This window comes from Leptonychotes weddellii, chromosome 12 (genome assembly GCF_054177405.1).
Source record: "Leptonychotes weddellii isolate Sample4059 chromosome 12, ASM5417740v2, whole genome shotgun sequence".
NCBI classification, from domain to species: domain Eukaryota; kingdom Metazoa; phylum Chordata; class Mammalia; order Carnivora; family Phocidae; genus Leptonychotes; species Leptonychotes weddellii.
The window spans coordinates 33,115,610-33,134,681 of record NC_138380.1 but is presented as its reverse complement, the minus strand read 5'-3'; the positions used below and the strand labels follow the sequence as shown (position 1 = coordinate 33,134,681).

At 33.4% G+C, this 19,072-nt stretch overlaps 1 protein-coding gene across 2 annotated transcripts in view; it reads right to left on the bottom strand.

The window, feature by feature from the left end:
* Positions 1-277: 277 nt before the first annotated feature.
* TMEM168 (transmembrane protein 168) overlaps positions 278-19,072 on the bottom strand; it is a 28,641-nt gene continuing 9,846 nt past the window's right edge. The window contains exons 3-5 of one of the 2 annotated variants that reach the window (XM_031024127.2): positions 8,570-8,712; positions 6,241-6,278; positions 278-2,351 (exon numbers count right to left, since the gene is read on the bottom strand). In XM_031024127.2, the coding sequence (XP_030879987.2) occupies positions 1,804-2,351; positions 6,241-6,278; positions 8,570-8,712 (729 nt within the window). In that variant the 3' untranslated portion in view covers positions 278-1,803. Of the gene's footprint in view, positions 2,352-6,240; positions 6,516-8,569; positions 8,713-19,072 lie in introns of both variants that reach the window. The other variant, XM_006729664.3, reaches the window with a different exon arrangement.

Below are 19,072 nucleotides of genomic sequence, written 5' to 3'. Positions count from 1 at the left end.
CCTTTATATTTGGCTTTCTCAGAGTAAAGATATATCCTTTAATTAAAGCCAATTTGCTCAATATTGGCTTGGAAACTTAAAAGATTTTACTTAATACTAATATTTTTGTAGCTATAAGCTCATAATTTTAACACTTGACTTTTCTGCTATACTAATTCTGAATAGTAATGAAACATTAAACTATTTCATTTGGATAATGTTGATATGAATATGTAACCAAATACTGGAAAATTTCAAATCAACCTGCTACCAACCATGAACTCTAATAACACATGGGCATTTTTTATGACTATCACTTTTAATATATTAAAATCATTCAGTAACTTTTTTTGCACATTACATGAAAAATTAATTTTTAAAATTTTATTCAAAGCATTAGGAAAATCATATTCAAAACACAGAAATCATCAGACTGTAACAAGGCTGCATAGATAGTGGTATACGAGGTCCCTGACACTAAGTGACTCCTACCTAACAAAAACTTCAATGTTCAAGTCACCAGGTAGAAAATGGTAGAGGCATTAGGTCCTCTCTCTGAGGCTAGAAAAATGGCTTCAGTGGTGAGAAGTCACACTTTAAACAACAAAGATTAGATTATCCCCTAATTTACTTCTACTCCCCTCTTGTTATTTCTCAGATATGAAAATTTAGAATGTAAGGATTACTGGAAGGGAACAGGGGGTAAATTACCTCTTAGGGGATACCCTGATCAGTGCCTGCTTTAATCAGACAAAACACTGAATTAAGTTTTAAAAATTACAACCACACCATCATGCCTAACTAAAATTGCCAACACGAATACTTTTTTTACATAATACATTACATGTATACAAGAAAAAAAATGACCTGTTTTCAATCCTTTGACCTTCAGTAGAAAAAAATGTCATCACTAATGAGAGATCTGAAAGGTAATTTTCATGGCAGAGCATTAATTCCATAGAGATCAAAATCATTTCTGAATAGCGAAAATAGCCTAAATCAATGAGAAATTGCTAAATTTTTAAAAAGTTTACTTTTTGAAAGGGAAGACAATTTATTTGGAAGGAATTTGTAGCTGGAAACATTGTTCATTAAAACATTACCCTGAGAAAGACTCTTAAAATTGCCAGTGCTTTCAGAGCCCCTCCCTCCACCCCAACAATGCAGGAAGGAGCGATTTGTAGGCTTCTAGCCTCTTACAGTTACCTACAGGAAGAATGTTTTGATCTCAACAGTCTTTTGGGCTTTACTACTACACTGGTAATAGGCCACAACCAAGACATCTGAATGGTAGACTATAAGCAAATTTTTGCACTCATTTCAGGCTTCTCCCTTTATCCTTTTTTAAGAAAGAGTTTGTAATTCTTCAAATAGTCTTGGACTCAAACCTGTTGACAAAAAAAAAATCTTTTTGTAAGCAAACTGGAAATTTTCTTATAGTAGTAAACGGTCTGGTCTACAATCTCTAATCTATGCCTAGAAAATAAGGCATTATTAATTCTTCATTGGCCACTGCAGAGCATAGACAAGTGTTTTCTTTCTAATCAGAGGCATATGCAAACATTCCTCAAAGTGCAGTTATTTTTAACCTCTGTGATGCATTTACATGGCATCAGCATTTACGACTCCTTACATACTTGTAGGATAAAATGCTTATTCCCAACATCTTACATACACCATAATTACTTGAGAAAAGACAAAGTGAGAGCAGCTACAGAAGTAGCAAGGTGTTTTTCACAAATAAAAAAACCATATACAAAAAATGGCAAGTTGGTGGTAACTGGTAGTATGAACTCTCAATAATATTCCACTTTGGGTTCCAAATTAAGATTTGACAAGTTTGAAGCCTTGTCCTGTGTCCAGCACAGTAGGAAGAAACCAACTCATTTTTAATCTTTTCAAACACCTAAAACAACTTTTGCAGATCCAAAAAAGGTTCAGACCGCACAACCAATTTGCCAAATGCACCAGTGGATATGTAATACGAGGAAAGTGTAACATCCAGTGCTTGGCCACATCGCTGCCTGTTGGCAGATGCAGAGTGTAGTCACTCCACCGCTTTGACACACCGTAGACTGCTTTCACAGTGCGTCCCTTTTCAGTCCAGCAGATGTTATTACTGGGGTTGCAGTTATATTCTACCCAGTCCTTTGTAAAGTCACCCAGCTGTGGTGGGTCAGCTTCTTCAATATCTATGGTCTTTGTCATCTCTGCTCCTTGCACCGCAATGTACTGATCATTGATTTTTCTCACTTCTTTCACCCACGGAGTTGAATTCTCACTGTCTAATACGATAATAAGGCGAGAACAGAAGGAGGCATTCTTTTCTCTCCACCATTCTAAAAGTGTGTCAAGGCGCAGTATGTCTCCACCTGTGAACAAAAGAAAATTCAATAGAGTAATAATTTCTGAAGCCTCTTCTTAAGTATAGTTTAAGTTCCTAGAATTAAAGATGTAGGCCAAAAAAAGAGATGGAATCTTCCTTTCAAAAGTCTCTTGTCAGATGAGTTTTTTAAAAACAGACTTTCAACTTCAGGTAAAAAAAAAAAAAATCCTTGTTATATTAAAAAAGGAATAGGTTATAATAAATTAAGAAAATTGTTTTTATGAAGTTAAATTACATATTAAGATCTTCTTCCCACTGCTGTCTATGATAGTGTAAAATCTGAAATGACCAGGAGGAATGAAAATAAATTGTGAGGGAGAATTATAATAAAATGGTATTTATAAAGAAATTTTAATGATGAGAAAATGTCTGATACTAGGAGAAAAAGCATAACATGGAAGTCTATCTTCTTTATGAACAATTAATATTCTTTTATTCATCAGCCTACTATATCTTAGACTCTTGACAATGAAAAAGTTGTTTCATGAATTGTTCTTATACTCGTGCTTATCATTTCAGAGCCACTATTTCAATACATGGTCTCCACGTATTACTAATGTGTTGCTTCACAGAGAGCTCCAGAAGATACCTTTTATTATATGGTAAAATGTTAACTTTTCATTATTGCCAGTTCTCTTCAATTTCTCTAGAGATCAGAGAATGACACAGATTACAAGAGCTATTATACAAAATCCATCTGCCACAAAACATCATTGTCTAACTTGCCTTCTACAACTTTTTCAATAAATACTCTAAAAGCATGTTCTACACTAATTCTCTTATATACATGCTCTTTAGATATCAATAAAAGATTTAAAGGGGCATGAAAGCCTTTTCATATGACTATTTCTCTTCTCTGTTTGGTTTGCTCTGCTTTCTCCTATGAATAGGTTCTATGTTGCATTTGGCTTTTGGCCCAGATGGAAAGTACTTAAATTTATCTCAGCTAACAGCCATCTGATGCAGTTAAAGTAGTTGAGACTGCTTTTTAAAGGCTTTGTTTATCTGTGATAAACTGCTTTATAGATTGTCTACATTTTTTTCATTTATTTCTCTGTCTTTATCATAATTTTTACTCTGAAACAAAGAGGCAAAAATAGCCGATTCCATATTATGAAACTCCATAAATGTAAGGAGACTACTACATCTTCTAAGAAGTATTGTGAGTAAAGTTAGGTGATATAAGGGCAAATACAGATTTTCTTTCTCACAGTGGTATTTAGTTCTGGACCTGCTCTTAACTTGCTAACTCATGTAAAATCCAGTCATGATGTTTTCTATTTTATAGCTTTTTAGAAAGATATAATTCTCAGAGCTCAAAGCTGTCACGTGGGCTGGAATGGATTAAAGCATTTTCCTCTGAGCAGGAGGGTTCAGTAGTATTTTTGAGTACTATCTGCCTTTGAGGCTATGTCTCTAGCAGCCCAGGGCAGGAACTGACTGAAAGGAAGGCTCAGCTTCTATGCCTGGTTCAACCTGGATACCTCCAAGTGGGCTTGGCGCCTCAAGCTGAGAGAGTATATAGAGTTGCTGAATTAGGATGGATGAACCTACCCATCCTGAAGGCAGGGCTACGTGCTTTTTCCATTGTGTTCTTCTACTTTTTAAAATAAAGTCTTCAACAAAGAAAGTTACACCTACAAGAACAAATCTTCTTGGCTAAGAGAGGAATTCTATAATGGTCAACTCATTGGTGACATAGTCAAAAAATATTATAAAGATACCATTCCAGAATGTAATTGCTAGATATTTACCTAAAATATAGTCACACTTTAGAGTTTTTAAGTCTTCATAAATTATTGCTAACTCATAGTGAGTGAAAATTTAAGAACACTGATGTATATGTTATTTATCTTGGTGTCTATTATTTTTCCCAGGAAAAGAAAAAGTTGATGTAAATAGTAGTAAACTGTACATCTAGAATTTTTTCCCAAAGCCATTGTTTAAAAGATACTTGAAATAAATTTTTAAAAGATTTAAGAGGAAAAATATAAACTTACTGAAAAATGCTTATATTAATAAATCCTTCATGTAAACATAGAACAAGCTTACTTTTAAAATTACTTTCTTAAAATACTTAAAATAACCAAGGATATATGCATGACCACCAAAATTATGCCTTTTCCCCCCATTTGATTTGGGGAGAGTTCATTATTATAAACATTACAGTAAGTTTTCAATAATCAATCCTGGGTTGTAGGTCTGAAATTCTATTTCTGTAAAGATTTCTGAATTGACCAGAACTTTTTCTTCTGTGCTCTAAGGTCAAGTACACAGAATGCTATACTTTACCTAGAATTAAAATAGCCATAAGGGCTTAAAAAGTTTTCTACATTGACTTATTAAAAAGTTACAGGTCAAGTAAAAGATTTCACAAACTATATTCAAGTAATTTTGATGTGGACTACCTTCTTCGACAGTATTTAGAAAATGGGTGAACAGTGCTAACAAAAATATCTACTAAACCAGAACGTGATTTTCTCTACCTTAATGGTTTTAGCCTTGGCAGCACATGGTACAATGGGGGAAAAAATACACTTTAAGGGGTTAGGCAGAAAAAAAAATTATTTCTGGATTTGAATCATGGTTCCATCACTTACCAGTTGTATGACCACAGATATGTAACAACTTTAGATTTTCATTTTATTCTTTGAAAAATGAAGATGATAGAGGTGACAGTACTTACCTCAAAGTTTTTTAAGTGAAGATTAAATTTAATGTATATAAAGTACCAAGCATAGTAACTGCTTCAAATGTGCCCAATAAATGTTTGCCTTCACTCCTAGACAGCCATTAAGTTATTCAATATTTATTTGCAAAACCAAAAATTACAACAGTATTTTTATGATGAAACCCTCATTACAAATCTAGCATGAAATTAGTGAGACCATGATGGTTTAAAATCATCTCTATTTTAACCTTTAATCATCTCTACCTGGAGTTCTTATGTTGGGAGCTCTACCTCTGTCCTTCCAGAACACTTCTGTTTATATTTGTCCTTGATCTGAGTATCTATTTCTGTCTATTTTATTATTTGTAGGTGTTCTTAGTATAAAACATCTATAATATTTAAGGAAAAAGCAGGATAGAATTAAGTTCTAAAAGAACTATTTCTAACATAAAATAAGAAAATTACCCCCCTTCCCCCCCCCGCCCCATGATTCATTCAATGATCTGTTACTTGACGATCCCTACTAGGGATCTGCTAGGCTCTGTTCTAGGTGCTAGGCAAATAATTCAAAAAACAAAGCCCACGACTTACATGGTCTCTCTTCTAGTTGGGAAGCCCAAAGAACAAATTTACATATAATATAGATCTCATTTAACCATTGGCAAGATTTAATATTACCCCCTCATTTTACAGAGGAGAGAACTGAAACTGAGAGAAGTGAGTTGTGACAAAATCAGGACCAGAACCAAGGTCACCTGACCTAAGAGCTACTCCTACCATATTATCTCACTTGCTATTTAAACTCCTGGTGAGCTTTCTAACTTAAATAAAACTGCACATGCATAGAACTATTGAAATCAGCATCCATAACATTTAAAGACTTAGAAGTATTAGTCAAGTTAATCAGCTTCTGAAAAATGTAACTATATTTAATAATTCTGAAAATACATGAAAGGGAAACATAATGTCTCAGAGTAAGCAGATTTTTTTCTTCCAACTAAGACATAATTCTCAAAACCTTTAGAGATTACTAATACTATGCTAAACAGGTATGCTAGAGAAAAACAAAACAGTCATCTGTATACTTAGTAAACTGTGAAGTAGAAAATTGAGAATTTTGGAAATTTAATGTTTCAGGGTGAAGGGTCGACTTCCATAAAGAGGTTTATCTTCGTAACAGTTAAATTGCCGGAGGTGCATTTACCTGCAAGAGCCCACTCTCCTGTGCCATGGGTGTGCCCACTGTAATACAAAACATACGTATCATGTCTAGGTCCATCCACAGTCCGAAGTTCAAGGAAAGATTTCAGTTTGGAATGTAGCGTATCAAAAGACAGTCCACTTGTGGAATAGTCACATCCATAGGTCTCAATCATATGATATGCAAAAAATCTTTGGATAGCATTGAGCATGCCAGTAGACCTCAAATTTAACTCCTGTACATGTTCTGGGGGAAGAAGTGTTGGCTGACCATCAGGACTGAAGAAAAAAAAAATTATTTTGGTGTTTAAAGAGTGTCATTCTATGTCACATTCTTATTCTTCATTTATAATTATCTCAGCATCGTAACAGTTGCTGACAACTAAATGGCAGAATTTTTTTTAAATCCTCTTTTCTAAAGTGCTAAGAATTAAGCTTGAACATCAAAGCTTAGTTTCTAAAAGTTGTATTTCTATATAACTTTTATATAGCCAATAAAATAATCACCAAACTGAAAGCTGGGAAAAGATCTCCAAAAGTAGATAATACTGTTCTTTGTTCTGTATTCATACTCTTTTACCAAATGACAGATATTGAATAAGACTTTCTAAAAGCAAGATCATACTGATTTTACCCCGTGTTTCAAGAACACCCAGGTGAGAATTATAATGAAAGAACTTTTTTCCTTGACAAAAAAATTTTAACAAAACATGGAAGCAATGTTTTATATTTCTATATTGCAAAAGACAGTCTTTATAAAGTTGCATTCAAGTTCTACTAACTTAAGGAACATAAATGACAGAAGAAATCGTTAGTAAATGACATTTTGAAAAGGTTATTAAAATTTAGGCCCACTGCCTTATACTACTGAACACTAAGTGAAGACAGATCTGATTCTAGAACAAATGTAAACTGCTACTGTAGTAAAGATGAAAAACCATGTCTTAAAGCTAGCAGAATCAAAATATCAATATTGAGCAAGAAAAAAAATCATCACTCCTATCCAGAAAAGGAATTTCTTGCAGTAGTTTTGAAAACCTCATATTTTCCTTCATATATTCAGTACTATTCTAATGACACTAGTTTTCATCAAAATAAGAAGACACTTTGTTCTCTATTTGTAACATTTAGCAGTCGCAAACAGTAAAAGAATAAGCAATGTATTAACAAAAATCAGAATAAAAATCTGTGCAAATTACTATTTCCACGTATTCTCCCTGCTAAACTGTCACATCTTACTTTATGGGAGCCTCTTAAATCTATTTCTTTTACTCCTCATAAGAATTTGCAGCCCTTTATAAAGCCTTCAACATGAAGGAAAATATTTACTACAAATAGTCTGTTTTGGTTTTTATGTCAAAGATTTGAAATAAAAAATTTATTTCAAGTCTTCCCCCTCCCCCACCCCAAAACCCACCAAGGATAATCAAAATTTATTAACAGCAAAGATTGATTTTTTTCTATTTCAAAGGTACTTACTATAAAAAAATTTTTTAATGTGGCAATATTTACAGATTCAAAAAGATTTGCCACACATTTAGGGACAAAAATTATTTTGGAATAAAACTACAATGAAACAAATACATGTTTAACTTCATTCCCAATTTTTTGTATGACATTTTCCAGTAAGCAGAGTATTTTTACATTCATATTCTCATTAGCTCTTCATAATGTTCCTCTGAGATGGGAAGACTAGGTATTGTCGTTTGCATTTTTTTGAGGGAGGGAGGGGCAGAGGGAGAGGGAAAGAGAGAATCTTAAGCAGGCTCCATGCCCAGCGCAGAGCCCAACGTGGGGCTCAATCTCACCACCCTAAGATGATGACCTGAGCTGAAAACCAGAGTCGGACACTTAACCAACTGAGCCCCTGTCGTTGGCATTTTAGGTAAAAACACTGAAGTTCAGAGAAGTTATGATTTGCTTAGGGTAACAGAGAACTAGCATTTAGGACTCTCAGGTCCAGTATACATTCTATTAAATTTCACCATGTTGTTTCACAGGACATTTTCTTAAACAAGATAACCTTTTCTAAAGAAAGGGTAGGACCTTTCCTTAGAACCATTATTTGTATTTTCTGATTTTTAGCTAAGTATAAGCTAATCACATTCATCAAAAAAATATTTAAATTGAATCCTGAAGATTATATCATTATGCAGAATAAATAAAAGTTTTTAAACATTTGGCATAAATGAAAAAAACTGCAAGAGCATTATATTTTGAAAATATTATACTTTTGAAAAAAATGAGCTATCACATTTTATATTCAAATTCATACAAATATTAGGAACATGTTGAGTAAAATAGACACTACTAATTATACTAGATTACTGTACCTGCAGAAGTTGGTGGGAATCACAATAGCATATCCAACAGATGTTCCTCCTAAACAGTTACCCAATTCATGGAAGAGTCCATGAGCCATGGATTCCAATGGTAAAACTATCAGAAACATGCTCAAGAAGATTCCATTTGTTGGCTAAAAGAAATTTAAAACAGCATATTTATACAGTGTGTGTGACTGCACTTACGTGTGTGCATATGTACATATACATACATTTGCCCCTACTTCCAAAAAAGATAAAAAGAACAATTAATAACCTAAAAACAATTACAAGCTGGAGCAGAGAAGTATATATGGATGAGCAATGAAACCTAAATTAATCTGGAAGCTTCTTGGAAGTTGTGGCAAAACAAATACAGCACATCACATTTTTTTAATTTGCCAGGTAACATCCTACCCAAACTAAAAAACAAAACCCTCTTGCTATGACAGAAAAATCCAGAAAACAAATCCTTTCCTGTTAAAACATACTCTAAATTATTTTTCAAATAACATACTCATTTATCAGAAAAGTTACTTTAGAAAGGGCTAATTTTTTTTCCTGTGAAAAGTCCAAAATTAAATAAAATCTTACAGAAATCTTAAGATTCTAAAGCTATCAAAATGAATCCCATTCTTATATTTAAACTTTTAATAAACTTTTCCTTTGAAAAGCTCTAGACTCCGTAAATTCAAAGTTGTAAAAAAAAAAAAAAAAAAGAGTGTGTGTATATGTATGTTCTATATACATAAAGGGCATCTAAGCATCCTAAAAGCAGAAGAGAAAAAGGGAAGCAGAAAAACCCAGAAAAAATAAAGGATCCATTTAAGTGAAAAGAAAATGGAATGATGATAGTCACTCAGTACTGATCTATAGCTTCACAATACTAATATTATTCCATATTCTTTGTTTTGCTACTGCACATAGTATATGGTTATGTGCTTCTGTGCATGAACATGCATTTTTCTAACGCTAAGAGATGGCTGATTCCTTCAGAATTTTAATAAAAAATAGGTGATTCCCATAATGGAAAAATGGGTATAATGCCCTATTTTGGGTACACTGTTTGCTATCAATTGCATAAAATACAGTACATGCTCAATTTAGAAACATTAGAAAATACAATTAAAAGAGATAAGTGATTAAAATCATTGCAAGTATTGTCCTCCACACATTTTAAATATTCTGACTTCAGATAATATATATTGTTTATCAAAGGATAATGTTCTGTATACTAATACATTGTAAGCCTATTAATATAATGCTAATCATTTGTAAAGAATGGCATTCTTATATGTATAAAATTTTAACTAGCTGATCCCTTATTATTGCTATTTAGATTCCATTTAATTTTCTATTTTAATAAAACCAGAATAAGTATTGAGTTCTCTTATTATTTCAAATCCCTTTGATAATTTGAGTTTCATCTTTGGTGAAGTGTGAAATATTTTACTCATTTTTCCATGGGGCTGCCTTTTTATTGATTTATAGCTTTGTTTTGCTCTCAGTATATTTAAGACTTTTGTGGGTTGTATGACAAATGATTCCCCCCATGCCTTTTTTTTTTTTTAGCATGGTTTTTTAAAAAAGATTTTATTCATTTCTTTGAGAGAGAGTGTACACGCACAGGTGGAAAGGCGGAGGGGGGGGGAGGGAGAAGCAGACTCCAAGCTAAGCGCAGAGCACAACTAGAGGCTTGATCTCACGACCCTGAGGTCATGACCTGAGCCGAATCCAAGTCTGACATTTAACGGAGACACCCAGCTGCCCCTTGTTTAACATGTTTTTAATTGTAATGTCACTCTGTGTAAGTTAAAGAAATCTTCCTCTACCCAAAGGTCAAAAAGATTATTTTACATTACCCTTGAAAGGCTTTATTGTTTTGCCCTTCACATTTTTAGGCCTACAATCCAAATGTAATTGATTTTTGTTTATGGTCCAACTCCATTTTTTCTATTTGTATACTCAATTACCAATCACTGAAAATCTCAACCATTCCACACTGCTCTACAGTGCCGTCTCTGCCATAAATCAAGTATTATGGGATTTGTTTTTATACTCTATACTGTTCCATTGGTCTGTTTGTTCTTTCAAATACTTCCTTTGGCCTTTATTTCCTCCTTTCTTTTGGGACTCCAATAAAATAGAGATCTTCTCACTGTATCCTCTTTGAGTCTTAGTCTTCTGTATTATCCCTATTTTTCTTTTGTGCTCCTTCTTGTATAGCTTCTTCTGAAATTTATCTTCCAATTCCCTAATGTTCACTTCAGCTTTATCTGTTAGTCTTACACACTGAATTAATTTCAGGTATTTTATTTTCTGATTCTAAAACTTGTTCTTTTTCAAATCTGCCTTGTCACTATTTTATAGTTTCCAACTTCCTACCATTATATACTATCTTTGCTTTTATTATTTTCAATACTCTCTTTGATAATTCCAGTATCTCAAGATTTTCTGGTCATCTCTTGTCTGTTGGTCCTGCTGCTTATTGCTCTTGATGCCGTGTGTGTACGTGTACCTGGTTATATTTATGAGCTGAACATTGTATGCAAAAATACACACGTGTGCATATATGTGTGTGTGCATATATGTATATACATATGTATATATCATTATCCTAGGCCTGAAATTAGTCCTATAACTACATCACACAGACACACACACACACACACGACTAATTTTAGGCCTAGGATAATGATACCTTTCCCCAAGAGGAGTTTTGTTTGGTTCTTGCAGGGAGCTGGGGGCATTACAACTTAGTATCTTAATACAGGTTTGACCACTTAATCCAGGTCAGATCACTCACAGGACACAAGGTCAGGATGCAAATTCATGACAGCGCTGTCTTGGACACGGTTCCACCCTTTTCTTTCAGTGTGTCATCTTAAAATGGGAGGTAATTTACCAGAGACCCCACCTCTGAAGTCCTGGGCTTTGGTTTTTGCTCCTCTTGATGGCACTAGAAGTGCAGCTCAGCTTTAAACCTTCCTTCCTCTGTTTTAAACATGTCCACAGGGCACAGTGTTTGCTACTATCCCAGAAAGTCTGATATGTATTTTCATTTATTCAAGTCTTCTTTCAAAACCTTAAGTGGAGTTTATATATCTTTGTAAAAATGTCTTAAGTTTCTTTTAAACCTTTTTCATTTTATGCTTGTTGTATGAATGGAATGATTTCCATTACATTTTCTGATTATGGACTTACAGGATATTGACTTTTGTATATTTACATGTTGTTATTTGCCACCTAAATGCATTAAAAATATATATTCCCACTATACACCATTTATTTCTTCTTATACTACCTACATCCTACAATTCCAAGAAAATGTACATAGTTTTTATCGTGGCTAGGTTTTAATGATAACTATCCACAAAATCAACCTTTTATGACAGAGTTTAGAATGTTAAAGATGCAGCATAATTCTCACAACTGTTACTATAGCATTTTCAGTTGATTTTCCAGTTAACTCTTAGGTTTGCCAGGTAATCATCTTACCTACAAATACTAATAATTTCAATACTTTCTTTTTCTATACCTTCTATTGCATATGTTCCTCCAGGATAACAAAAAATCTTTTGTTTTTAGGGGTTTAATTGGTCAAAGGATTACTTCTACATTATGCCAACCATTCATATGAAAGAATTACTTAATAACATAACCAATATGACAACTTTATTATTTCTACCTTTAACTTTACATAAACAGTACTTTTCTGATCAAGATAGCAATGTAAGAAACTAAATAACTCACTATAATTTATAGCAAGGGTCACAAAAGCCTTCAGGGGCCAGAAAAGTGGTATGTGAAGCAGCTGTGATAAACAGTGGTTAAGGATTCTAAAGGAAAGTGCACTGCTGCCTAAAGGCATACATTTTTTTTAAAAGGCATTTGTAAAAACTTATTGAAGTATAATTGACATACAATGTTGTACTGGTTTCAGGTGTACAACATAGTGATTCAACAATTCCATACACTACTCAGTGCTCACCATGGTTAAGTGTAGTCACTATACAACGTTATTACAATATTATTCGTATTTCCTATGCTGTATTTTCATCTCTGGAAGTTTGTACCTCGTAATCCCTTTCATCTCTTTTGCCCATCATCCCACCCACCTCCCCTGTGGCAACTACCAGTTTGTTCTCTATATTTAAGAGTTTGTTAGTTTTGTTTAGATTCCACATATAAGTGAAATCACATGGTATTTGCATTAAAGGCACATATTTTTTAAAAAATGTTCTGGCTAGATAAGCTGGTCTACTCAATCTTACAGGCATGTTTATTTTTTATTTATTTATTTTGCTATACAGACATAATTACAGGATTTAAAAAATAGAATTATAAAAAAAAAAGCACCTTCTTAAAAAAAAAAAAAAAAAAAGTCCCTGCACGTTATTCCAAAAATTAGGATAGTTTCTAGCAGCAAAACTGAGAAGTTCAGGTTTGTACACAGACTTTCTGTACTAAGAGTTACTAGGAAATTTCATGACATAGATATATAAAGATAATTCATAAGCAAGGAATTTGATATTCTAGAGTGGGGAACTAAATTTTGACATGTAAATTGTAATAGAATGTTGTACCATGAAAAAATGTTAACTTTTCATTTTGTTTAATCAAACCATTTTCCTTTAAGACTATTTATTAACTTGATGTCTCCTCATCTTTCCTATTTCTTAAAGACAATGGAAATTTCCATTTCTGAAAGTGCCCCAGAAATATTTAAATTTGGCCCTACTTATCAAATTATGTCAAGGGTACAGACTAGCCTTTCTTTAAATATTCATATGGACCCTATACCAATGGTTATTACTGACTTCTGTATTACCCTAAAGAATTTTATAAACCGGGGTGCCTGGGTGGCTCAGATGGTTAAGCGTCTGCCTTCGGCTCAGGTCATGATCCTAGGGTCCTGGGATTGAGCCCCACATCGGGCTCCTGGCTCAGCAGGGAGCCTGCTTTTCCCTCTCCCTCTGCCCCTCTCCCTGCTCATGCTTTCTCTAACTCTGGGTCTCAAATGAATAAATAAAATCTTAAAAAAACAAACAACTATTTAAAAAAAAAAGAATTTTATAAACCTACTAAGATTCTTTGTGAAGTTAAAATATCCTAATTTTACCATTAGAAAAAAGCATTGCATTAATGTAGTTCACTGCTAAATTATAAACTATTTAATGATAAACTTCAATTGCAGATTAGTCTGTACATGACTCAAGTTGGAAGCCTTATTAAATAATTTAAAATTCCAATTAAAATGTTAACGGATAGTGGTGTTATTCAATACTCTCATGTCAGTTATACAACACTGATGGTAATATTTAATAGGACTAAATAAGCAGATATTCAGAGTTACTGAAAATTCATATATAATAGATGATCTGTTATTTTTATAATCTTAGAAAATTGATAATGTTATGTTAATTTTTAAAAGTCAAATTTAACAGAGAAAATGTTAAATATTTGTATTAGGTTATCAAGATAACATACACAAACAACAGTGAGCAGTTCGGCAACACAAAAAAATTAGCAATCTTAACTGAACAGATGGTAAATATGTCCAGGGGGAGAAAAAATAAATTTAGGATGTTTTATCCACTTGCCACTTTCAGAAAGCTTCAATTTTACTGGCATGCAAACATTTACAGCTTTCATTTGACTTTGGTGTACTCCTTATATTTTAAACAATTCCCTGTAATAAATATGATCAACTTACCTAATCAAAACAATTAAGTGTAGGTACTTTTTCTTCCTCCATTTCTCCAAATCACTGTAAGCTCACTATCAAACTATAGGACATGATGCAAATTTCAAAGTAGACAGAATCTGAACATACTAGCAGACCAATAAACAACTCTAAGTAATATCCTTTGTAGAAAAGTAGTTACTAGCTATTCTCTGTTCAGCTGGGCTTTCAAGTCATGGTCAAAACATTCAACACTTTCATATCATAAAATTTCTCAGATAATAGGAACAAAATCTCTATGCAATATACAGAATCAAAGTTGGAATTTCATATTTAAAAATCTGGCATTTACCTAAGAGATAAAATTATTGTTTAGAAGTATTTTTGTATGAGTCATCTTAAGTAAGCCAGTTTGGGAAAGAGTATACATGGAAGTCTAAAGAAAATGAAGTCCAACTAAGAAACAGAATATATAAATGTATATTACACAGCAATATATAAATGAAGGTATTATGCTCTTTAATGTGAGAAACCCATATTTAAGAAACAATGGGCAGCCTCCAAAAATTTGCTCAGTAGAGGAAATTTTAAGAACATTAGGAAAATCGGAGGGGGAGACGAACCATGCAAGACTATGGACTCTGAGAAACAGAGGGTTCTAGAGGGGAGGGGGGTGGGGGGATGGGTTAGCCTGGTGATGGGTATTAAAGAGGGCACATACTGAATGGAGCACTGGGTGTTATGCACAAACAATGAACCATGGAACACTACATCAAAAACTAATGATGTAATGTATGGTGATTAACATAAAAAAAAAACATTAGGAAAGCTACCTCACAGTTTTAAAATCAAGTGATTTCTTTATACAGAGGCAATAGGGTCTAGTGTCAAGGACTTAAGCTTTGGAGTCAGACTTTGGTTCAGTCCTAGCTCAGCCATTTACCATCTGTGAGTACATGAGCAAATTAATTAACCTTTTGAGTCACAATCTATAAAAGGGGACTACTATTTATTTTGTGAGCCTGTAGTATATATTAGAAATATGTGAATATGGCCAGCACCATAAATGGTAGCTGTAATTTGCAGTGAAGCATTTTTAAATCGAAATGGAAGTCATGAGCAAGACAATAAAAAGCTAAATGACTATTACTGCATAGGAGATACTGATGCAGAGTTAAAGCTCTAGTAAATGTATTAGAAATCCTTTTTTCTTCTTTTGAGTAATCTCAAACTACAGATAGCAAAACCAGACATTTTTTAGATGACAATCCTGGTAAAGGCGAAACAACAGTGGTATGGAAATCAAACTCAGGAAGTCTACTGAATTTTACTTTTCCCGTGGGCAGAATAAAGAGGTTACATCAAATAATCTCTATCCTCGTTTCCAACTCTAAAAATATATGGAACTAAGTAAAGTGGTTAAGAGCTGTGAAGGCAGATTGCCTGGATTCATACCAGCTCTGCAGCCTTGAGCAAGTTTCCTAATCTCTCACGCATGTTTCTTATTTATGAAATGGGAATAATAATGGTACCTATCTCAGAGTGTCAGGATGATTAAGTAAACACAGAAAGTACACAGAATGGTGTAGAGCACACAGACAACAGTTAATAAATGGTAAATCTTATTAAATGGAAAAAATTCTCTATGGTCATTAAAATTTTTAAAAGTTGGGAAATCATCTGGGGAAAAAAGAAAAACCTTGTTTTTACTTCAAGAAAAACAAATTAGGACCATTGTTGGTCTTTTAGAAAAAAAAGTACTCCTGTTTCATAGTGTTCTGGCAGAAATGATAAAACATCAAATTAAAAGAATGCCTTCAAGCTAAAAAGAATTAGTGTCCCCCCCTCTCATCTAGACTAAAATAGCTCAAAACTTTAGAAAATGAAACAAAACAAAAAATTATGAAACATGTGCACTTCTAGTTTTGGCAGATTTGAAAACTCCCTGCTCCCCATGCCAAGTGAAGTAATATGGCTGATCCTGCCATCTTGTTAGAAATGAAAATGCTACATCTGTGGATTTCATCCCTTCATTGGATGTGAGGCTGATCTTGTTCCATCTGTCACACTCAGTGATTGCCATTGCTTGCCCTATAGAGAAATCAACGGATTATGGTTTTTCTGGTTTGGGTCAAAAGGCTTCTACAAAAAGTTACATCATACTCCCATGGAATCTGCAAATGACAAGGTTGGCAAGGAAAGGCATATAAATCTCATGTGAATGATATCGGAAAGAATCTCTAAACCTAAGAGTGAGCCATGGGGTATACTTCCTTGGGTATCTGGATGCTTTCCTCCTCTTTTATCTTTATATGAATTATCAATTATCACAATTTCTGAAAAGCCTATAGCTGAGCAATAATACTAGTACCAAATGCTGTGGTACTAAGTCTGTCTTATTGACTTATTTAAAAAAAAAAAAACAAAAAACAAGGATAAAAGAGGAAAGCAAATAGTACATTAAATGAACATAACACAAATTGCAGGAAACAACAGCTGTAATGTTCCATTTGAAAGTTAGAATGAGATTATGAATAGAACACAACAGAAGTTAATGGTAAATTCCAGATTTTTAATGTAAATGACTTAGAATGATACTACTGACTCATTCTGAGAATGCTATTAAACTCAGTAAAACTAAGGAAAAACAAAGAACAAAGCTATCCATGTGGGATAAGCCAAGATTCTATTCAAGTGAAGTCAAAGATTTCTTAGATAGGACATCAAAAGATTCATAAAAGAAAAAAAATTGAAGGGGACTGTGGCAAAATTTAGAACTTTTGCTCTTCAGAAAACATGGTAAGAGAAAAGACAAGCCACACACTGGAGAAAATATTTCCAAGTCCTATATCTGATAAAGGACTTCTATCTAGAATATATAAAGAATTCTCAGAACTGACTATAAAGAAAACACGCAATTCACATTTTTAAAAATTGCCAAGAAATCTGAACAGGTACTTCACCAGAGAAGACCTACTGTAGCAAGTAAGCACAAGAAAAGATACTTAACATCAGTAGTTACTGGGGTAATAGAAAATAAAACCACAATGAATTACCACCAGACACCTATTAGAATGGTTAAAAAACAAAAACAAATAGATAATACCAAGCACTGGTTATTATGTGGGGCAAATGGAACTCCTATACGCTGCTGGTCGGAATGCAAAATGGTACAGCCACTTTGAAAGCAGTTTGGTAGTTTCTTAGAAGTTAAAAATGATTCATGTTTATCACATGACCCAGCAATCCCACACCAAGTAAAATAAAAATTTACCTTAACAAAAAACCCTATGAATGTTTCTAGCAACTTTTATAATCACCAAAAACTAATTTCAATATCCGTCAATTGAGAAATGAATAAACTGTGAGATACCCATACAACGGAATACTGCTCTGCAATACAGAGGAATAAACATATACACAACATAGATGAATCTATATGAATTATGGTAAGTGAAAGAAGCCAGATTCCAACAGCCATATAATGTACGATTTCATGTATATGACATTCTGCAAAAGAAAAGTGTCTACGGACAGAAAACAGATCAGCGGTTGCCAACTACTGGGGGTTGACTACAAAGGAGCAGGAGGGAACTCTGGCGGGTAATGGAACTGCTCTATATTTTGACTGGTAGTGGTAGTCACACAACTCTATGTATTTGCTAATACTGCAAAATTACACACAAAAAATGGGTGAATATTACTATATGCAAATTTTTCCTTAATAAAAAAATTTATATATTAAGCTAAGTAAAACTAACAAAACCCAAAATTAACATGCAAATAAGCTTAATTTTAAAAAAAATTAAAAAGCTTAAAATAAAAAGTGGCTAAGCCCATTTTTGGAAATTAAAGTCCAAGCTACAGTTGTGCTTCACGAGGCAGGTTAATCTCATGCTTTTGCTTGGTTTTACTCCTCTGGTAGTAAAATAATAGGACATTGGACTCTTTAAAAATATACTTAAAAAAAAAAATCTATAAAATGTTGTTCATTCCAAATGCCTGCTAGGTCATTAACTCAATGAAATCCATCATCCTACATTCCCAAGTGCTCTCTTTATTCTTTCAACATTTTTTTTTTTTTACATTTTAAGACTATCCACCACGTCAGAACATTATTCAACTTTACATTTCATCAACTTATTGCAAGTTCTCTTTATATTATACTTCTCAACAAGACCTTAGGGAAAAATTGCTGTGCTAAGGGTAAGACTATCACCTTAGTCCAGGTCCTTATCTTTGCTCCTAGCTACACTTGATTCCAGGCTATCTCCACTTTCACTGATCCTATCTTTGGCTGACTGATCTGCTCAAAAGGTTTAATTCTTTTTTTTTTTTCCTGCCACACTGGGTCTGCCCCCACCAATCAGTGGAACTATTTTTCCAGTGGAAATCCATTAAAGCAAATTTTAATGAGACAATGGAAAATATCAGTTTACACTTGACTATTACTCTCACAGAAATGTGAAGAAATGGGTTTAGAATATATTGTTAAAAAGCTAATCAGTATCTGTATCATTTAGGAATGTTAAACACTGTTCAATTTCTACAAAACAAAATCTAAAGAATTTGAGACAGGGCTTACAATTTACTTGGATTAACAATGATGTTATGCCAAAAATAGTCCTGGCCTTACAAAACTCTTAATTTTTTGCCTTTCACTATATAATTTTCTGATGCTTTCATCAGCCAAAAGGGTTGGGACTTTATATAAATCCAGTGGAGTGTTCCCTAAATTATGTTTCATAGGGAGGTTAATAGGTGTGGTGGGAGGAGGTGGTTAATGAGAAGTATAGGCAAGAATTTCATGGTAAGTTTGGGAACATTTC